At 37.9% G+C, this 22,820-nt stretch overlaps 1 protein-coding gene across 1 annotated transcript in view; it reads left to right on the top strand.

Moving 5' to 3' along the window:
• The window catches only part of NUP210 (nucleoporin 210), a 69,394-nt gene that overhangs the window by 33,255 nt on the left and 13,319 nt on the right, over positions 1–22,820 (top strand). The window contains exons 14-30 of the mRNA XM_080384676.1: positions 110–255; positions 2,431–2,652; positions 3,937–4,110; positions 5,337–5,520; positions 5,816–5,922; positions 8,237–8,341; positions 8,452–8,553; positions 10,911–11,039; positions 11,745–11,872; positions 12,768–12,903; positions 13,213–13,275; positions 14,798–14,977; positions 16,355–16,435; positions 17,379–17,510; positions 17,711–17,869; positions 18,714–18,805; positions 20,240–20,414. Of these exons, the coding sequence (XP_080240802.1) occupies positions 110–255; positions 2,431–2,652; positions 3,937–4,110; positions 5,337–5,520; positions 5,816–5,922; positions 8,237–8,341; positions 8,452–8,553; positions 10,911–11,039; positions 11,745–11,872; positions 12,768–12,903; positions 13,213–13,275; positions 14,798–14,977; positions 16,355–16,435; positions 17,379–17,510; positions 17,711–17,869; positions 18,714–18,805; positions 20,240–20,414 (2,315 nt within the window). The remainder of the gene's footprint in view (positions 1–109; positions 256–2,430; positions 2,653–3,936; positions 4,111–5,336; positions 5,521–5,815; positions 5,923–8,236; positions 8,342–8,451; positions 8,554–10,910; positions 11,040–11,744; positions 11,873–12,767; positions 12,904–13,212; positions 13,276–14,797; positions 14,978–16,354; positions 16,436–17,378; positions 17,511–17,710; positions 17,870–18,713; positions 18,806–20,239; positions 20,415–22,820) is intronic.

The following is a 22,820-nucleotide window of genomic DNA, read 5'->3' as shown; positions in this document are numbered from 1 at the left end:
TGGAGAACTGGTGGAAGCGCTTTTGAGGAAAGCTGTGTTGAGCTTACATTAAAATGCTTTGGCATTTATCTCCAAATATGTATTTACAGGCTTTTAATTTATCTGACAGGAAGGCTTAAGCCGACTGCTGATTTTTGTAGTGGCGTCAGAGTGAAAGCTGAAACTCAAGGATACACAGCACTTGTTGTTAGTTACACCCATGGTAATGTCCACCTCAGTACCAGCATCACCATTGCTGCTTATCTACCATTAAAAGTAAGTCTGGTTTTGCAGTTCCTAAAACAATCCATTACTTAAAATGTCTTTAAATGATAAATAGCAAGTAATGAGTGTGTTTAAAAAAAAAAAAAAAAAAAAGTAGGCAGTTGATTCACAGGAAAAATCATGGACTGTTCCGGGGAACTGTGTTTTAACTCTTTCTCTGTGGACCATGTATGTAGTAGAGTTTGCCTACATGGACATTGCAAGCCAACTATAGAGAAGCAAGTAATGCGATAACAAACTAACAGATTGTTGCAAATTCTGGAGAGTGAATTTGATAGCTTTGCCCATTTTCCAGGCTTTTGGCAAAACAGTAACAATTGCTGTAATATGAAGAAATGTGCAAGACAGTAACAGGAGTCAACCTTCATCCGAGTGAGGATGTGTATCTTGTTTTGCACAACACACCTGAATTAGTAAATTACTTTTCAGCAGACTCTAGATGGGTGGAAAATTATGCAAGACTCATAGTTTTTATTGACTGTCCATTTTAACTGACTAACAGTTAGCTTAATAAGGTAATAAAGGGAGCAGTCACAATTCTGTGTCTATAATGGCAAGTGGAAGTAGACCTAGCTTATGATTTCTGCTTTCATGGTATATAAACTGTTTTTTGCAATAAGGCAAAGCTGGCTTGCCTGTATGCTGTGAAAATACATGCTTTTTCCCTGCAAATAGGAGAAAAATATTTCACTGTTGGGCATTTCACTACAGAAAACAGGAAGAACAAACCTAAGCACAGGGTCAATACATGAAAATATGAAACCATGTTACACTCACCTTCAGAGACTTAGCACTGAATCCACAAAGCTGAAGTCTAATAAATTTGACTATAGCTTGTCCCCCCAAATTTGAAACAAAACTTTGTGCAAATCATACAAATTTATGACTGTAGTAATGATTTTACTTTCTAAATATGCTTTTCTGTCAAATACCTTAAATAACTGAATATAATTATTTGAAGCTGCTGAGACATCCTAAGCAGAATGTGTAAACTTTCTATTATTGGCAGCAATGTGAGAGGGGCATAATCCCTTTAATTAGGAATTTTTCATATGTATGGTATCATTTACATTTACTACTTGAAGTTTTGTAATGCTGCTTTTCATATGTACAGTTAAATGATTCTAGGGTACTTAACAGAGCCAATACACACTGACAAGGAGGGTGCAATAAGTACACTTTAAGAAAAAGAGAACTGTGCTTAGATATCTAAGTGAAATGATTTCCACATTCTTTTCTCTCCTTTCTGTAGAATGAAGTATTTATGATGCCCAGAAATAGAAGGCAGCATCTTTCTGTCAGATACCTGTTTAAAAAATAATAATAACATAAAAAGTGGGAGAAAGATAAATGGGAGTGAAAGGGCAGACAGACACATGAAACTAAATCTTATAGCTTTCCAGTGGGTCTTTACCTTTTTATTACAAATATAACCGGGGAGAAAATGAGAGGAAGGAGGAACATTTATGCCAACCCTTGCCTTCTTTCTTTTTCTACCAAGATGCATCTATGGAAAGAATTGAACCATCCTTTATGTTGGCTGCTATTTCTTTCTTACTAAACACCAAAGTAGTATGATGATGTGGAACACAAGCTACTAATGGTTATTGTGTATTAAAATGTCAGGTTAATTTCTGTGATGATAAACTGCACAGGCTATCCTAGTGATGCACATCATTGTAGAATTTGTTATGGAGGTTTGAAGTAAAACTTGTGCATGTAATTATTCTCCTACACAGAACTGTGCTGGAGAGAGCACTGTCAAGTGTAAATAAAATTTATTATTTCATTCATTTAAAGTCCTGTCTATTTAAAAAAAATGTAGTAGAATATTGTCTATCTGAATGTGCTCAGAAGACTCTGTTAACAGTCCTTCTGTTGCTGTAATTCTTCTTGAAAGAGATGTGATTAGAATGTAGTTAAAACTTTTCTTTGGATCTGTGGGTTCCATTGAATGTAATCCAACTGGACAGTATTCCTGTAGGTCATGCTAATTATTTTAATACACCTCTTACCTTAAATAACCATGCTTACAAACCACTGTGTGCAAAAAATCATAGTCTAATCAAAGTAACAAAGGTATAACTTCCATTATGAAAGAAGTTTCTTTTGCAAAATAAAACCAAACTATGAGTCATTCATTTGTAATTAATTTATTCATTACAGAGTATTGATCCTCCATCTGTTGCTTTGGTGACTTTGGGTTCCTCTAAAGACATGTTGTTTGAAGGGGGACCTAGACCATGGATTCAAGAACCTTCAAAGTTCTTCAGAAACATCACTGCTGAGGATGCAGAAAGTATTGGTGTGTCTTTACTTGGACTTTCAACGTCTCGAAACAGCATCCAGCATTCGGTTAGAGTGTCTTGCAAAAGCCTAGGAGAGCAAGTAAGTGCCAGAAGTTATTTGTATTGCCTTCCATCAAACACTGAGCTGAGGCAATTGAGAACAGGCTTCAGATTTATGATACCGTATACCTTTTATATAATGAGTAGTTTTTATAAAATGCCAGTAAAGAACTTGGGTGAGTGTATTGTTTATGTGTTGTGATGCCTACAGGTTTTAGAGTGAGCATTTCATAACATTGTTATAAAGTGGTTTATGATGGGTTTATTGCAGTATAAAGCTAAGAGTCGCAGAAACCTTATGTTGTAGAATGTGTTAAACATACTACTAAGTGCTGCTTCAGTTTGCATAAATAGGATCGTGTCAGAATGTTGCTGCAGTAAACTGACTCTTCTGTCAGACATGCTCCCCTTAACAAAGTTCCCTTCCAGTGTAATTCTCTTTATTCAAACAAATGACAGCCATACAAATTTACTGCTCCAATATTTGTGCAGTCTTTTTAATAGTGACTGTAGTAATTTTCCACCTGGTCTTGTTTTCTCCATCATGCAGAAGTGATTTATCCTGCTTTACTCACCCTGGCCACTCTGTAAAGCATTTAGCTTTGATTTGACATTTTTCTCCTGTAATTCTGCAAGACCTAAGCATTTTGGCGTGGGTGCCAGATGGTTTAACTGATTTCCACAGTGTACGCTGTACAAAGTGTAGCTATTTCTAGAAATGCAGATTCAGAAAGGAAGAGTATGTTGTTGTTGTCTGTGACTGGACATGCATTGGCTGTCAGTCCTCAGTGTTGTTCAGGACAGACCACATCTGCGTGGCTCTGGCTAGCGCTAGTGCATGAGTGGGTGAGGCAGGTAACCAGAGCTACCTCGGCCTGCTGGGATAGACATGGCTATGTCTGTCTACCATGCTTTGTTGAGAGCTATAACTGGAATGTAAAATAAAACATGAGATGCTTTTAAACACACTGAAATGACTATAAATATTGCCATTGCACTGTTCTGTTTTCACTCTGCAAGAAAAACACCTGTCTGTTAGGTTTTTTCAGTTCAAAAGATTGGTTGTTTGATTCAAGTTTGGTAGTAGAAAACATGAATACCCAGGAAAAGTTCCCAGGAGTAGTAAGTATACTTTGGTAATAGTATAGAACTGTTCTTGAAATGCGCACTGCCTTTTACGTCATCCTGTGTCTTAGTGGTGCTGTAACTCCCCAATAATTGTATTTTTGCTTCTGACATTGGAGTGTAACTGAGATCTGTGAAATAGAATATGCCTGAACTTAGTAGTCCTTTTCCTCACTTGCCTGTTTTCATAATTGTACAGGCTATTGCCTTAACAGTTGGAAACAACCCCACAATCACCAACCCTTTTCCAGCGGTTGAGCCTGCTGTTGTGAAGTTTATCTGTGCTGTCCCTTCACGACTGACTTTGACTCCTGTTTATGGAAGTCCTCAGCTTGATCTTTCCTGCCCTTTGCTGCAACAAAACAAGCAAGTGGTAAGCCTGAGAAGTGACAGGAAAAGAATGTGTTCTTGCAACTTAAAAATCAGTGTTTGGACCTCCACGTACGAAATAAAGCATCTGACTTGCTGCAAGAGTAGCAGTAACTCTCGCGTTGTGGGCTGCACTGCTGTATCATTGTCAGCTTCTGCAGAGAGCAGCCTGAATGTGGATTTCCTAGGGTCATCGTTCAACCAGATTTATAAAGGGACCTACCATAAAGTAGGGGTATATGTAAAAGCATTTGAATTGTGGCTTCTCACAGAAGTGTCACTGTGAGGAAGGCTTTCTGACTTGTCTTGAGATAAACGCCTTTCTTATTTAAAAAAAAAAAGGGGCGGGAGAAATATTTCCAATATAACTCCTCAATTCACTATATAGAGACATATTTTACCATACATGTATTACTTCAGAGTCTACACATGAGTGTAAGTTGGTGTGTTTTTTACTGGGAAAGGCACAAACACTGCTGATGTGAAGATACCTATGTAAGCATATACAGTGAGTATTGTTCAGTGACATCCGATGTATTTGGCTTTGCAAATCTGAGTCACAATAAATGGATAAAGCATATATGTAGATTATCAAGCATAAAGCACTCTTTCCTCTATATCCTAATGAGTGCCGTCACATTGTCTGCTGAGTAAACCGTGGTTTGTCATCTTAATGTTACCAGGCAAATATAAAAGTCATCCTACTTGCATAAAACTGCAGTTTGTATTGAGTTGATGAATCATTTTAAGTAACTTTGATGTAGTAACAAGATGAGATCTTTGCGTACTGTAAGTTACTTCAGAGTTCACCTGGTTTTCTAGCTCCATTTAATGTATCGGACTATGTCAGTACACTGCTATTATTAATGCATTTCACAAGGTGAACGCTAGAATTTTGAGTTATGTCTTCTGACAAATAGCAGTATTTTTCATTATTTTCTGAATTCCAAAGACGATGTAGTTAAGCTGTTTTAAACTGGTTTAAGATTTTTGTTTTAATGTAATTCACTGCCTAAAAAAAACCCTGCTCTCAACCTCCCCCCAAAAACCACTTGCAGTTGAAGTACAGCTTAATGACTTTGCCTTGAGGGCTCATTTTAGTGAAAATTACTCACGTAATGGGTGTTATAATAAATCTCATGGAACTTAGCATATGTTGTTTTTTTTCTTTTAATGATTAAAAAAAATCCTCTTGCATCTGTTCAGTCTAAGGTATTAATTATTTTTCAGGTTCCTGTCTCAAATTATCGCCATCCAGTATTGAATTTGGCTGTGTATGACCAACAGGGCAGTCTATTTGATAACTTCAGTTCTCTTAGTGTCATCTGGGAATCAACAAAAACGTCCTTAGCTAATATTGAGCCGATGGAGCTGACTGTGAAAGAAGATGGAAATGGTCAAAAGAAAATGCAAGGTATGAGTGAGTTGAAATGAGCATTTTATTACTTGAAGGAAGTCAGGATTAAATCTATTTGGTTATGTCTGAGCTTGATTGAAGAAATTATTGTAGTCTACAGTTGTATTTCAGCTTATCCTCAACAGGCATTTTGAGTGTGTGCTATTCAGAAAGAAAAAAGAACCAAACCCAATGCTTAGAATCTGTTGTGAGAGAGAAAATCCTTGTCTGTTTAGAATGACAGAAGAGATCAGAAGTGTATATTTCATCTTTTTTTTCCTCATAATCTGATTTATTTGACTTTTGATTGTAGGTTTACAAACTGTTCTAGTTCATCGTGAGTCTGGAACAGCTGCCATCTCTGCAACTGCAACAGGATACCAGCAATCTCATCTCAAGGCAGCTAAAGTGAAAACACCGGTACTTGGAACTCTGTCATTTTTTTTGTTGCCATGTTGCTATGATGCTTAATGTACAGTGTCCCTTTGTATTTATTTCCTTGGTGCATAGTAATGTGAAAATTAGGCAGCTCCATAGTTGATTTTGAAGACGGATTCATACCACAATGTTGTTATAACATTCGTGGGGTTTCCTGCTTTCCTTTGCACTGTGTGCTGCTGTCCATATCAAATACGTGCAATTCCTTTTCCTTTTTTTTTTTTTTTTTTTTTTTTTTTAAACTAACCATCTGGACAAGTGTATTACAAAGAATTGTTTCAGTTGGTTTTGTTTCAGTTTTTTAATGAATTGGTGAATCTCTGCTGCTTGTCCTTCACTAAAGCAACCATGTGCTTAGTGCAGCTGTCACTGGGAAAAGCAAATGTATTCTTTCCACTGCAGATCTGAGTAGAAAGGTTCTGCACAAGCAAAGCAAAAGCTGGCTGATGTCCTCATATGGACCATATGGAAAATCTGGGCTCTGACTAATAGTTCTTTTTTTTACTTTAATCTCACATTGATCTTACAGAAGGGAGAGACTACTCATTTGTACAGTGCCAGCCATAAGCTCAAGCTCTAATTTGACAAGTCATTAGCCACTCCCTGAAATAGTATAGCTATTCAACATAGGGAAGAACAACAGCAAAAAGTAGTGATGATAAACAAAGAAGGCGGATGTAAACAGATGGCAATTTTCTGTTTGTATCACTTTTTTTTCACTGAATATAAAGACAGTTTTCAGCCTATGGAACAACCTGACATGCCTATTAACTAACTCTTAAAATATCCTGCTTCACTACACTGAAATTCTGTTAAATACTTTTAAGCAAGACTTAAGCAGGTTTTGACTATATGCGTTTCTAAATTATGTACCATGAAAATAGAGTTGAGACAAAGAGAAATATGGAGCTAGAGGTTGTAGTATTTTTGATTCAAAGCAGGTAACAGATGGGCACTAGTAATGTGAAATATCCTATGGCCCAGATTTCTGTCAGTATGTCCAAGTTTTGGCATCTGAACGGTAAAATTCTTTGGAAGATGATCTGTATTACCAGTTTGTTCCTGTCTTTTCAGTGAGGTTTCCAGTCTGCTCTTTTTGGGAAGCATGGTGTGGATGCATTTTCATTGAAGAATTTGACTATAACTTAGTCAAAATTGTTAATTTAGAGACATGGTTACTTTGCCACCTAAGATCCTTGCTTCTCTTTTTTTTTTTTTCCTCTTAAGAAAAGTGAGTTGTAATAAGAACACTTGGTGTTCTGCAGTCGTTTTTTAATTCATTGTGCTCTGCTTTATTAAACCAATGTTCAACATTTCTTACATTTAGAGATAATTAGAAAAGTGAATTCTCTAAACTTTGGCTCAAGTTCAAAGAGGTTTATTGTATTTCAGTGTGGGATACACACTTGTAAAATGGCAGCAGAGTTCTCTAAAGTTCTAGTCTCTGTGTTTAAGTTTGGGGGGAATCTTTTTGATAGTTGAAGAGTAGTTGTACATACCACTTCTGCTACAGCTACATGTCTTTAAATTCAGTAATTTGTCTACTTTTTTCAAATACATAAGAAATGGACTGCTATATTCTGCTTTCAAACCTGTCTGTACTTCTTTCTTACGAACAAAAACACAAATAAAAATCTAATAGATGGTATATTAAGACATCTTGATCATTGTTCCATGTTTAAGTGGAACATCCTGTTATGTCATTAGGGAACGATGACATCCTTTCTACATCAAGGAAATAATTTTACTAATTAGGTGAAGTGGGTACATAATAATACTAACTTCCTGTGAAAAAGTTTTCCCTTTCTAAGCTAATGTTATTATGAGTGAATGATTAAACTTGCATCTGGTCCAGTGTGTATGTACGTACTTTTAAGGAAGAATTTGAATTTCTTTTGGCAGACTGCTAGGAAGAATCCTAAAAAGATGAGCTCGAAGTAGAAGAAAACATTATGTCTCTATGCTTAAACATTTTGTATGAACTTATTACATGTCTCTGAGTTAATATTGTATCTATGTATGTCAGACTTGATTAACTGATCCTGCTACTTCTTTAATGCATAAGCCTTTGTTCTTTGTCTTGGTCAGAGATGCAGAATACAGCAGCATGTCCTGTATATGACCTTACCTGTAGAAGAGAGCTAGCAGCTGAGCCAGTTACTAGAACTTGTGGACATTCTATTGACCTAAACTTCTCCAGCTCTGGCCCTTTGTTCATCTGCTTTAAGTGTCCTTCCCTGCATATACAAGACTTGCACTTATTCTAGCTGTTACAGCAAACACTTGTTTCTTTCAGTATGAACCTATTCTACCAGTGTCTGCCACTATTGAGCTTATACTAGTGGAAGATGTGAAAGTGAACCCTACTGATGTCTCCATTTACAATCACCCTGACATACAGGTAAGGAGTTAGTCTGCTACTTTCTGACTGCAGGGAAGAAAACAGCAAAAATTACATTGTTATTGTAAAGATACCTACAATCTAATTTAATATTCTTTTCTGATTTTCAGGCAGAACTTTTCATCAAAGAAGGTTCTGGATATTTTTTCATTAATACCAGTGTTGCAAATGTTGTAAGAGTGGCTCATGAGGAAGCTCAAGGTATTGCTGTGGTGAGTGAAGTACTTTCTTATTTTACGTCTTTTTGGCGATCTGAGTATCGTTATGCAGTTTCATCACTGTTGGTCATTTTCCAGTGCATGTGGATAGAGAAAAAATAACTGAATCTTGGATGTGTTTGCCTGTCACAGTCAAGCTTCAGGCAGGGGATCTTTGCATTAACAGTTGCAAGTATAGTTTCAGGTATAGGAAACAGTTTCATTACAGTTATGATGCATACCTATACTCTGTACAAGATAAAAGCCAATACCAATTTATCCTTTACCTCTTACAGTTCTGCAGTAAAATATTTTGATTTCATTAACACAAAGAAAAATAATGTGACAGAATTACTCAGAAGTGTTATAAAAAGGATTAATTGTTTTAAAGGAACAGTATTTGAATATTTGTTGTAGGCCAGTACTTCTGAAACCTTCCAATTCTTCTTCTAGTGCTATTTCAGGATATTTTGGTATCGCAGTATTTCATCCTGATCTTGTGGATAAATATCTATGAAACGGTTGATTTCTCATCTCCATATTAAGTCTTTAACGCACTTTTCCACTAGAAGATGCAACTAAACTACAGTTGTGCTTGACTTCATCTAGGTCCAGCATATGAGATGCATTCTACAGTGAACAACAATAAAACTATATATTTGCATTGTAGCTTTCATTAGGCAAGAATTGAAGTGACAAGCTTTTTTTTTAAAGAGTAATCTTTACAGATTTATAATTTACAGATTTATTGTGTAATAAATAATGATAAAGATAGAAAATCAGCAAGTTTCAGTCTGATGTTTCAGGTTGATGCCATGGCAGGTATCAGTGGAACCAAGTTTGATACAGGATGGCTTGGTAGTAAATTATTCTGAGAAATTAAATTCAAGTTGTGTGGAGCAGTGGTTCCCAGATTTTTACTGGGGCTGCCAAGGATAAATTCTGTACTCTTACTCTTTTTTTGAGACAGCAGCTTTTCTGGACGTGGGTGGTAGTGGGGGGGAAGAATGAATACTGGTAAACATTGGAGTACACTGTATACTAGGAAGCCACTGGACACCTAATAGGAGATGAGAACAGGAGAAGTAGCTGGGACAGGAACAGTTGTAAGCTGTAGTAGCCCTGCTTTCCTTTTGGCAGTCTACTCTAGTAGCTTCTTTTCTCTGGTCTCCCAGACCAAACAGAGCTCCATTACATCTTCCTCCCCATGGTTGTGCTGGCTGCTGCCTCCTGGCCATGTCCGCTCTGTGTTCTGTGGCTGTGGGCTAATATGTGCCCCCAGCACCTGTATTAGTCACCCCGTTCAGGGACTGCTGCTGTTCTGAAAGCTGACCTTTAATAAAACTTTATATTCCTTTCTGTTTTGAAGCAAGAGTGGTGCCCTCAAAGAACAAAAAATGTCAGCTCATGCCACTGCTCTTACTGCTAACTCCCGTAGTGCTGCCCAGTAATGCTATGAATTGTAACAAATTCCTTTGAACTGGGGGGGCCTGGCTGTTCATCACCCCTTGTTTCAGAGTTTATCTTCATAAGCCAGATGAGTGCATAGAATAGGACACCAAACATCGGCACTGTCTCTGGCCAAAGTGAAGGTACCTGTGAAGGTGAAGAGAATAGTTGGGGTTGTCCATGAGGTGTGTGGCAAGGTCAGGCAAATTGCAAGAGAACTGCAAAGGTGATGTGAGCCAGGTGTGTGCATGGTCTTGAGAAAGTGTGTGGAGACAACTTTGCAGCTGGTGCCTAGTTCTGAGGGCTTATATTTGTGAGCAGAGATCTCTTTCTTCATTGATTGATTCTCACTGTATTCTTAGAAGTGTAACATACTTGTTCTTTGTGTTAAAGAAGGTGTATCAAAGAAATACTTGATATGTCAATCATCTTCTTACTGGAAATCTGCCACCAGATTTTGGCTATTCATTCAGATTAAAGGCAATAATTGTAAAGTGTGAATCTTGTAGGAGGCAATACTAATGCTTTATAAACCAGTCTCTGTTCTTGATTATTATTTTTTCTTAAAATTTTGGTTTTTACTCCACTAAGAAAAGTTTCATTGCTCTGAATGATTTGTTGTGGGGTTTTTTGTCCTTCTGATGTCAGAAGGAGAATAACAGGATGCCAAACTGCTTCTCAATTAAGATAACGTTAATTCAATTGCTGCCCAGAGGCTGTTTGCACTAGCTTAATAGTATGATACTTTTACACACATTTTACAGCTTTACTTTTACTTTGGTGAAAGATTTATCTGTGTCTAAGGCCTAGAGACTTCTGCGTCCAACTGTGTCTGTCCTGAAAGTGCTATAAATTTTATACTGTGAATGACAAACAAATGAAAATAAGAAGTGCTATAATAGAATTTTCTTTTGGCCTTGCAGGTGCATCCTCTGCTTCCAGGATCAGTGACTGTAATGATTCATGACTTGTGTTTGGCTTTCCCTGCACCAGCTAAAGCTGAAATTTATGTCTCTGATATACAGGAACTGTATGTCCGAGTTGTTGACAAGGTTAGTGGCTTGAAACCAGCATTGTTAGCTGATTCAGCTGTCCTGATTCCGTGTGCTGATCATGAACGTGAAGATGAGAAATGTACAAGATGATACAATGTAGTGGTTAGGGCCGTTGGCTGTGGTTATATGACCTTAGAGAAATAGTTTGATCTTCCTGTGCTTCTGCTTCTCCCTCCCAAATTTATCCTTCTAGGTTGTAAGGCTTTCAGAGTATCAAGTGTGTCTTCATGTTCTGTGTGGCAGCAATCTCAACTTTTGCATTTACACAGCAATTTTAATTCATAATTTATATGAACAAACTAATTTATGTTTCCTGTTGTTTAAAGTGCATGAGAGCAATTCTTTTAGGAGTAGGTTTTGCCCCAAGGTCACTTTCTGTATGTCATGTTTTAAAAATGAACAAAAAAAAGTCCAACTCATTTTACCTTGCCAGCTTGGGTGCATCTTATACAAAATAAGTGTTGATATTTCTGAATGCTTTAATTATGCCCTTGCCAGCTGAAAGACCTGAATTAATTTATTTAATTTGATGTTAACTGTAGCTGGCAGGGATTATTCTTTAAAATCAGTGCTCATCTAGTCTAACCTTGGGGCTTTATCTCTAATACTCTTCTAAAAGTGTAATACAAAATAAAATGAAAATATTTATGCTAACAAATGAAAATGCTTTTAATGAAAAATGACCGGATGTGACTGTTTCAGGTGGAGATTGGAAAAACAGTTAAAGCTTATGTCAGAGTTCTGGATGACTCTAAGAAACCTTTTCTGGCGAAATACTTTGCTGTCATGGATCTAAAACTAAGAGCAGCATCTCAGATTGTTTCACTGGTGTAAGTTAATGGAACTTTTTATTAATCTGCAAATATGTTTATAGGCAGAGTAAGCAAAAAAATAAGTAAAGGTGTGAGCTTGGAGGCATGGTAGTATACAATGAGGTTTTATTTATTTTGTAAAGTTTTAATTACCTGTTTAAATGGTAAAAAGTCGTTATTTGTCAGGAAAATTGCCTAAATTAACAGTCAAGTGTTGTTGACTGAATTAAACTGTATTCGTACATTTTAATATTTAATGGAGCCTTATGCATCTTAGAAGCAGTGATTTGGCAAATAATGTCAAATGAAGAACTCTGTGAAGACATACCTGATGTTACCAAACTCATACTGTCTGTTACCTAATCTTTTAGAAACAGATAGGCTTAGATCATCCTATTCCTCGAAGCTCCTTATTTTCCAAGTTCTAAACACAATAATAAAAATCACAGAAAAGAAGGTTTTGGGACTGTTGATTTTTAGTGTTGAGGTAATCAGTAAAAATCATTCTGCTTTGTATGGGGAAATGTGTGTATGTATTTGCATACACCATGCAGTACTGCTTGGCTGTATGTCCCAACCGTTAAATAGTGTCAAGGTACGTAATCAGGGCTTGTGCCACTGTTACCCATACTGGTCAAACTGCCAGTGGGCTCCCTGGTAGAGTTTTGGTATGAACCAGCTAACACTCTTGTTTCATTTTAATTTCATATGTTTCATTTTAAGGTAAAACACAGGCTACCCATTTCATGATGTTACATGTAGAAATGTGATGGTTTCCTTAATTTTGCTTAAGACATAGTCACTTAGTTGTCCTTATGATAAAACTGTTATGCACCAAATAGGTCCTTTACATTTGTTATTTATGTAATTTATTCAATGAACTTCTCCATTTTAATGTGTTTCTTTTCTGCAGCCCGCTCAGTGAAGCTCTTGATGACCATACTGCTGCTTTTCTAGTGCACGGGATGGCCATTGGTCAGACTAGTCTTATGGCAACTGTTGCTGACAGAAGAGGACAAAGAATCAACTCTGCTCCACAACAGATTGAAGTAAATAATTTCAGATAAAATATATGCGTAAATAAAATCTATAGGAACAATTCATTATAGTTTGTTTATAGTACAGTAATGAATTTGCCAGAAAAAGTAAACCAGATTATTCTGTCCAGAAGATACCCGAATGGTAGTCTGTTTCAGATTTCATAGTGATTTTTAACTGCATGTGATAAGTTTATGCATGCTCAATTTACTCTAATTAAGCAAGTGAAGACCCAGTTTTACACTTGTATGTGCTGTTTGGTGACATAAATTATCTGATAAAAATAGCATGAACACAAGTATTCATATTCCTGTTTTTAGGTCTTTCCTCCATTTAGACTGCTGCCAAGGAAAATGACCCTAATTATTGGGGCAGTGATTCAGGTAAGGCATCTTCTTACACATTTTCTCTTAATTTCTATGTGAAAATAAATATATATCACTTATTTTTCAGGAGTAGATATTCCACTTCACAGTTTAGGTGCATTCACACTGAATACAGAATCCCAGAATTGTCAGGGTTGGAAGGGGCCTCTGAGGATCTAGTCCAACCCCCTGCTAAAGCTGGTTCACCCAGAGGAGGCTGCACAGTCATGTCCCAGGCAGGTTTTGGTTATATCCAGAGGAGGAAACTCCACATCTGCTCTGGGCAGCCTGTTCCAGTGCTGTCACCCACAAAGTAAAGACATTTTTCCTTGTATTCAGACAGAACTGCCTGTGTTGCATTTTGTGCCTGTTGGCCCTTTTCCTGTCACTGGGCACCACTGAAAAGAGCCTGGCCCCATCCTTCTGACACCAGTCCTTAAGATATTTGTAGGCATGGATAAGCTCCCCTCTCAGTCTTCTCCAGGCTAAACAGGCCCAGTTCCTCTCAGCCTTTCCTCATCAGAGATGCTCTCGTTCCCTCATTGTCTTTGTAGCACTCAGCTGGCTCCTCTTCAGTAGCTCCCAGTCTCTCTGGAACTGGGGAGCCCAACACTGGACACAGCACTCCAGATGCAGCCTGGCCAGGGCAGAGCAGAGGGGGAGGATCACCTCCCTTGCCCTGCTGGCCATGCTCCTCCTCATGCACCCCAGGATCCCACTGGCCTTCTTGGCCACCTGGGCACAGTGCTGGCCCGTGGGCAACTTGCTGCCCACCAGCACTCCCAGGTCCTTCTCCACAGAACTGCCTTCCAGCAGGTCAGCCCCCAGCCTGTACTGGTGTGTGGGTTTATTCTTCCTTAGCTACAGGACTTTACGCTTGCCTTTGAACTTCATTAGGTTCTGCTTTGCCCAACTCTCCAGCCTGTCCAGGTCTGGCTGAATGGCAGCACGGCCTTCTGGTGTATCAGCCACTGCTCCCAGTTTTGTATCTGAGGTTACACTCAGTCCCTTCATCCAGGTCATTGATGAATAAGTTCTAACAAGACTAGTTTCATTCTCGAGTCACCTTCCATTTTACTGTATTGCCAGATCAAAGGTGTTGTATTTATTTTTGTCAAGATAGTGACAACTTTTCCAGTTCAATACCAGCACTGCATTAATAAAACTGTCATCTCCATGAAATTAAGCGTAGTGGGCTAGTTCTACAAACTGAAACACAGAGCAGAGCTGTACTATGGTGAAGAAAAAAGTGAGGTAAATTTTTCTGAAATTTTTTTGGGCTGGATGTGGCGTCAGCCTATTACATTCTCTAAAGCACATAGACCACTTTTGTGCTTAGCTCACGTATTTCCCAGTCTGCCATCATGCAAGGATACCAGTGTACAGGAGAAATAAGCCCTGAGATGCCCTAGGAAGGTTCAGACAGCCTTTTCTTACTGAAGGCATGGTGCTGAGCAGGGGAGAGGTGTCCCACGCGACACTGACGAGAAGAAATACCTGATGAGTTAATGTTCGTTGTTCTGTGTGCTATTAATTATAGATCACTTCAGAAGGAGGCCCTCAACCTCAGTCCAACATCATTTTCTCCATCAGCGATGAGAAAATTGCATCAGTGAACAGCACCGGCCTTGTCAGAGGAGTGGCGATTGGAAATGGAACAGTAACAGGAGTAGTGCAAGCTATTGATGCAGAGACAGGGAAGCTTGTTGTGGTGTCTCAGGTAATGTTTTATGATACTGGTTGGGCCTGAAAGGCTCTTTTAACTCAGGTTTGGCTCAAAAGGGGCAAATAGTCTCTTTGGATTAGTAATGTTATCTTGTGCGCTTTCCTCATCTCCTAAGGAGATGAAAACTCAGTGTTTCTTACTCTCTGGCCTGTGAACTGATGTGTGTGCTGACACAGCCGATACTTTCAACAGATAGCTAAATCTCACTGTACCTTAAAACAAGGTCTACTGATAACTAGGGAGGCTTTATAAATAGTCTGATAGCTTTAGAATTTATTAGTAAATCTAGAAAAGCCCATCTAAAGAAATCTTTCTAAAACAGCAGAAGGTTGTCCTTACCTGCATCACCTTACGGTGTAGCAGTGTCTTATGTCAGTAGAAGTTAGTAACTGTTGTCTAAGAAACACATTGTCTCTTAAGCTATAAGCTTAAGGCTGTATAGGCTATATAGAAAGCTGTCATCCCATGCTGTGGCCTGAATCCATCTACAAAGTTCAAGCAATGAATCCCTGATACCCCATCAGAATCTCTGTCTATATAATTTCCTACTAGCTGAGTGTGAGGGAGCTGGCCTATAAGGGAGTACAAGTCCCCGGGACTTGCATGGGACTCACAGAACTTGGGCCAAATCTTATTGCTCTTCATTTGAGGTCAAGGCAGAACAGCTGCTGCACACCACAAAGCTCTGCTGCTTGAAAGATGTCACCACAGGCCAAGAGGAGACAAAGTAATTGGGGGAAAAAAATAAATTGTATCTCTCTATCTCTGCTTTGTAATGTGGGGGCAGCAGTCTGGCCTGATGCTGTGCCAGGAAGCAGAATGAACTTGAAAGCTAAATCTACTGCCCAATGAGGTCCAGGTCTGACCTTTCCTTCCCAGTGTACAGTAGGAATAAAATATATCTGGAATGTCAGGATATGTGAAGAGGAGACATCAGAGTATCACACATCATTCTTTTGTTCTTGATTGTCCTATTTGCTGCTTACAATTCTCACTTTCTTTTAAATCTCTCAATGTCTTCCTTTACATTCTGAATTTATTCATCCCTTTTCTCCTAGGGACCCCTATGATCTAGTCCTTTGCTGTCTGTCACCTCTCAGTTCCATCATTCATGTCATCAGTAATTTTGAGCAGAGGATTTTTTTAAGAAAAGTTTAGGTGGCGTTTTTAAATGCCATCAATCAAAAGTTAATACTTTTGTAGTTTTGTACAGTCATACTGCATTATGTCCCTCTGTATTTTCTGTGATGTCACATGCAAATCACATGGCAATAGTGATTAGATAATGGCAAAATAGTGGATAGATTGTGAAAGTGAAATCTAGTTCACGTTTGACAAGTGTTAACAATGTCTTCCCTTCCTGCTTTTTAGGACAAAGTGGAAGTTGAAGTAGTACAACTGACAGCTGTTAGAATTTGTGCACCAATTACACGAATGAAAACTGGTACACAGGTTAGTTGATTTGTGATTAGCTTTTATTGCCTTAAAATTTTGATCTGCAATCTGTGACCATTCCTATTACAACATCTGATGATACCACTTCAGCTCACAGAGTGGTTGCCCACTTTGAGGGGTACCACTGCTGCTGCTGGAATAAATATGCTGTAAAGTGGAGAAGCTCCAGAGCTGAAAACAGAAATCAGGACAAGCTTACCATGTACACCAGACTGATTTTCAGAAATTCAGGCCCTGCTGAAACATAATTTCATCTGGAGAAGGATGCTTTCATTTTCATTCTGTTTGCAGTGGAGACTTCCTTCCTTTGTATGCTAAAAATCTACAGTATATCTGCTATATCCAGAACAACAGATACTGTTCAGATTATGTTTCAATAAGTCTATTTTGAACAGTCTGTGTTTTGTGTATTAAGTTACTCATTCCAAAATGGCTAGTGATTCTAGCTTGTTGGTCCCAGGTGATTGAATTGAAGATTAAAAACAAAAACTTGAAAATCCCCATTTTGTGTTTATATGTGATGTTGTCTTAATTTGGAGAGGTGGAAGGGGAAGGTGGATGTCCAGAGCAGAGTTAATCAGGAGAATTATCTAGACAAAGATGTAGAAAAGTTAAGCGTGTGTGACTTAAATAAGATGAAGTGATTTAATGCTGCGAATGGGACAAATGAGTTACTGAACCCACCTTTTTTGATGGAAAGGTTGTACTTGTTTTTTGTAGAGCATGTAGCAAATGAGAATAAATCAAAATTTACTTTCTACAAGTTGGTGGTAGAGTCTTCTGTGTGATACATCCTTAAAACAGATACAGCAACCAAAACATTTTCTTCATTGGAAATACCATCTCTTGATCAATTGATTTTAAGTTTAATTATATTTGCTCTGTGCAGTTTGGTTAGCATCCTAGAATTACCTAAGAAAATTGGTTTCTCTGTTTCTAGATGCCAGTTTATGTAATGGGCATCACCAGTAGTCAGACTCCTTTTTCATTTGGCAACGCAGTACCGGGGTTAACGTTCTACTGGTCTGTCACAAAGAGAGATACTCTGGATATCAAGACAAGACATAGTGAGGTAAATTGTGTTTGTGTGTGTGTGTTCGCATGTATGTTTCTTAGGAAAAGGAAACTGCCACATAATGGAATTGAGAAAACACTGTTGCTTCTGCTTACTCAAAATCAAGGAGCCATTGTCAGCATTGGGTGTGGTCTTTCCTCTGTATCAGTGTCAGTCCTTTCCATGCGTAAAATTTGAATCACTTTCTCCTGTCCAAGGCTTCTTTTCAGCTTCCTGCAAAATACAACTTTGCAATGGATGTTTATGGCAGAGTGAAGGGAAGAACAGGCCTGAAAGTTGTTGTGAAGGTCCTTGATCCTACAGCCAGCCACTTCTACAACATGGCAAGAGAACTGTCTGATGAAATCCAAATTCAGGTATGATGATGTTCCTCACAGTTAATGTTTTAATATCTATTTCAGAGTCTGTATTTGAAGCCAGAAATTTGAAATGCAAAGGGGTAATTCCAGCTTTGGTTTATCTTTGAGCCCTTACTCTTGTTTGTATTATGTTCCACTGTTTGGAAACAAATTCCACAAATGTTGCTAAGGTTTATACTGAACATCGGTGTGATGCCTGAATGAAACTCAGGAGTTAGTTCTTGTTGTAGACCACCTGAAACTGAGGTGGATAAGCAATGTTAGAACTGTAGAACAACTTCACTGCTGTAGTTCCTCTCTGCACAATAATACTTCTTGTTTATAGTGCTTATCATGCATGTCTATGCAAGCATGTTAAGTTGGATCAGGGATTAGCTTCTGAAATGAATCTCCTGGTTGTTCCCACTTATCATGATTTGGGGATTGGTTTTAAAGTATGTGAACTGGATTCCTTTAGATGGAACAAAGCTGGAAGATGTGCTTGAGGAGGGCACCTCATGTGAGCAATTCAGCTCACAGGCTCAGACTTGGGGTAAAGTAACTTGCGTGAATGTGGGGTCTCCCAACACCATTTCACTCGATCTGCTGCTTTTTTCCTGTTGCTTCATAGTGTAGCTATGGCCATAGAAATGAATGCTCTGCAGAAACTGTAGAAGATCCTGCCTATCCCACTCTCAAATATTCATGTTTAATTTTATTTTTTATTCCCATATATATTATACAAGATAAAGTAGTATGTTATAGTTTTTATTTGTTTTTTTTTTTGTTTTGAAAATGAGATAAATGGAAATAAATTACTTGCTGCACACAACAGTAGGACACAATGCCTTTTATTTTCCAGGTGTTTGAAAAACTTCGTCTAGTCACTCCAGAAGTAGAAGCAGAGCAGATCTTAATGTCACCAAATTCCTTTATTAAACTTCAGGTAAACAGGTTAGTGATTAGTTTTCATACTGATTTGTGTCAACAGTCTATCAAAATCATAAAGCAATTCTGTTTGAAGTAAGCTGTTCCAGTCTTTTAAAAAGAATATCATGATACATCCATATAATACACAACTTACCTGGTGATTAATAGTATCTTACCTGTTTTCTTGGGCTTTGTCAATTCTTGTAGTAGTTGGATTGTAGCTAGAAAATTCATTCAATACTTAAATCATTTTAAAAGATGCTGAGCCAGTTAAATCAGTAGCTTGCTTCCACTAGAGTGTTTTGTGGGTGATCAAGGCTTTATGGGATATACTTCTCTGTATTTCTCACACAGAGGCTGTGACTAGATTTTGATATTAAAATATCTTTTCCAAATGAGAAGTTCTTTTTACGTAACCTGTTTTCAAAGACTGGTATCTCAGACTTGAAATTTGGTTTTCCTAGCATAAAAGTGTGCAGATACAGACAACAGGAGGTAGGCTGTGGGTGAGGCTTTAGGTGCATTTACATTTTAAGGGGAGGGAACAGTTAGTTTCACTGCAGCTCCAGTGACCATGGTCATTCAGCATCTGCTTTTGAAAATTATATAGGAGCCCTGTCATTTGTAGTCACTAATGTTTTTTTCCACTATTTCTACTGAGCAGTTTTTCTGATCCATTAGTCATTAAGTTGCTAGATACCAGTTTGTACATTTTTGTCCCATCTTCACTGTCCAGTGTCGGAGCCGGTATGTCCGAACTCCACCACCAAAACCAATTATGCTATTGCCAAGAAAACGGCAACTAAAATCCAGCTTTAATGCTTTTTTCCTTGGATAAATTAGAGTATTTCTAGCTCAATGAAGGAGCTTGGGAGAGGGGAAAAAAGTAATAATTTATAGATCTTTTAGAAGATGTGATAAGTGATACTTAAAAATTGCTAATGTCTCAGAATGCCCACTAATTACAGTTTTTGTATTTGCTCACTTTATTAATATGCAAATACCATGGAGAGAGTTATTGCAAAGATTAACCTTGTGTACAAAACCATTTCCAGGAAACTGATGAGATCCACTTAAGTCCCTGACTTTATCTCTAATACCAGCATTGGTCATGGGAACTAATCTCCCTCTAAATATTATTTACAGAAAATGATGGCAGAAGCTGCGTGTTGTAGCCTTAGCCATTATTATTTGGAATCAAGTTTTTATCAAGGAATTATGGCACTGCAGGGCAGCAGATAGAAACTAGATTTTAATACATGCCTAAACCCAGATAAGTAAGCTTAAATCAGAACTGAAACTTTTCTTTCTTAAACTACAACACAGGCTTTTGAGCTTTTATTAAAGATACATGGGGAAAAAAATTACCAAAAATTATGGTGGTGTAAATATGGTTTTACTTGTTTAAGGGAGTCCCCTGGGATTTTTTTTTCTGTTTCATGTGTTCGTTTTCTTCAGGGACCGAGTGGCTTCACTGAGTTATCGTGTCCTGGATGGACCACATAAAGTTCCTGTTGTAAAAGTCGATGAGAGAGGTTTCCTTAACTCTGGGTCTTTGATAGGATCGTCAACAATTGAAGTGATTTCACAAGAATCATTTGGGATCAACCAGAGCATTGTAGCTGCTGTTAAGGTAGTATCATCTCTCTTTATTTGCAGTTACAGAAGTTCAAATCAAAAAAGATGTTAATGTCATAAACGTGCATTTTGCAGTGTATGAAAAAGGTAAATATCATCTGGAGTAATGAATATAAATGCAGCATCTGTTGCAAGGTACCTAAGTGATACCTAGGTTTTCAAGATACTACAGATGTAACTGTACAAAAATTTCATTTTCTTTGCTGTTTCCCAGCAGTTCAGCTCTTATATAGAATGAGAATCTCTGCATGAGAGAGCCTATCTTATCAGATGCAATAATTTAGCTGCTGTTGCCTGTATTTGGTGAGCTGGCAAGGAGCATGTCCAATGCTGCCCTCTGTGCCCAAGAGACACCAAAATATGGATGCTTCAGGGAAGGACAAATCTGTAGCAAAACTCAGCTGTTTGTTTCCAGGCTAATGAAACATCTTTCTTTCTCAAAACTACATCTGTTGATTGAATGCTGTTCTGTGAAGTTTAATGTATATCTTACTGGTCAGGCATTTGGGACATAAGAGACTGCATGTCCTTCATTTCTATTTAAAAGTCCTTGTGCCGAGAACTTTTTACATCTGGCGAGATGAGCCTTGAGATACGCACTACTCCACCTCATCCCTTTTTACTTGGTCAGCATCTTTCCTGTGTCCCAACTAAAGGAGAAAAACATATAATTGAGTGCTGACTTTAAATTATTTGCAAGTTGTATTATTATTATTACTGTGAAGTTGCTCGATTTTGGAGTTTTGTTAATTTATGTTTTTTACCTTAATGTTCAGCTTTGTCTGTAGGACTGCATGTAGGTCTGTCCTCCTGGGTGGAGAATGAAAAAAGAAATGATGGCTTAGTTTCACTAATGCCACTCCTGCTGCTAGGTGGTGGCAGTGAAATTCTACAGCTCTGTTATAGATGACCTTGTTTCTTCTCTTCACTGCTGGATCTGGCAAGTGAAAGACATCTAATGAGTTTGGGGTTGGCTCAAATGACATCTACTCAGCCTATAGTGGTACTGAAGTTAAGGTCACCCTTTGTGCATTCTTTCGGTATACAGGAAATCGCAGAACTGTGGAGTCAGTGCATTATGAGATGAAGCTTGTGAGCTCTTTGTAGTAGGAACCATCTCTGTTCAGGATCTTGCACAACTGATTTGTTTTCCTGTATTTATTAGGACTATAGTACTTTTACGGAAGTAATATTTTTAACGTCACGGTAACCTCATCAGGTCATACAGTGCTGCCCTCATTTTATGGCTGAGGAACTGAGGGAGAGTTTGAGTGGTTTTGCTGAAGGTCACGTAGAAAAACTTGTGACAGACAGGAGATGATCTTGAATCTGTTGTGTCATTCTAAGACAGAGTTCTCTCCTTCATGCCGTTCTTCCTTTCATAAGTTCTTGTTTTGTCTGTTTACAATTGTACACAGTTAAGAATCAAACTGCTGCAGCAGCATCACTTAACACTTAGACCTTCAACTCTGCTCAAAAAGAGACTTGTCTTAGATAAGCCAAGGAGGACAGTGGAGGTAAGGAGTGACAGTATGCTTAGCATGGAAGCAAGCTAAGCACTTGCCTGTACCAACTGTAGTCAACTCAAGTTTTATTTTTTATTTTTTTAAATAAAAAATACTTTAAAAACTGAGATGATTTAACAGTAAATAGCTGTTTTCATCAGTATTAAATTCAGCAGTTGTCCCTTGTGGGATAATTTCCGAGATTTTAAGGTAAATGAAGCTTGAAAATATCTCAGGGAAATGGCATTTTTGTTGGCTTGTAACCTCAGCTAGTTGGGCAGATGACTGTATAGGCTGATATTTAACAGATTATATCAGCCTGTGGAGTAGACAGTTGTATATACTGATATTCTAGCCACTCTTTTTTTAATTTGGTTTTGGGTGGGTGGTTGGGATTTTTTTTTTTTTTCAGATTCACCACAGATGCTACTTGCTTGAGGCCAAATTTGTCCTTTCCTTTTTAAGGTTTGACATGTACATTTTCAGATCGCAGAGTTTTACATTTTGGCTGAGCTTCTTAGGTCAGAAAAAAAGGGATTTTCCTACAATATAACCTTGAGGGCTTCTTCTAAAATAGTTTTCTCTGTATATTTGAGGGGTTTTGCTGTCTCTTTCCTTCCATTATTTATTTTCCAACAGCTGTAACAGAAAGAACAGATACAGTTATTTTTGTTGGGTAATTTTGCTACTTAACCTAGATAAGTTAATGAAGACCTGTAATACATTATTTAAAAACAAAACAAAATGGTTGTAAAATCTTTTTCTTCAAACTTCGTTGGAGTGTTACTGCAAAAATGTGGGGGTGTGCACATATGGGTAATCTAGCAGACTTTCCTGAAGAATTTGAAGCAGTTCCTAACTTGTGTCTTGGTTGAGCACTGAGGCAACAAAATGCA

Source organism: Falco punctatus (genome assembly GCF_963210335.1).
Source record: "Falco punctatus genome assembly, chromosome: 4".
Lineage (NCBI taxonomy): Eukaryota > Metazoa > Chordata > Aves > Falconiformes > Falconidae > Falco > Falco punctatus.
The sequence above is the reverse complement of the archived record's forward strand: the minus strand, read 5'-3'. Positions and strand labels throughout refer to the sequence as shown.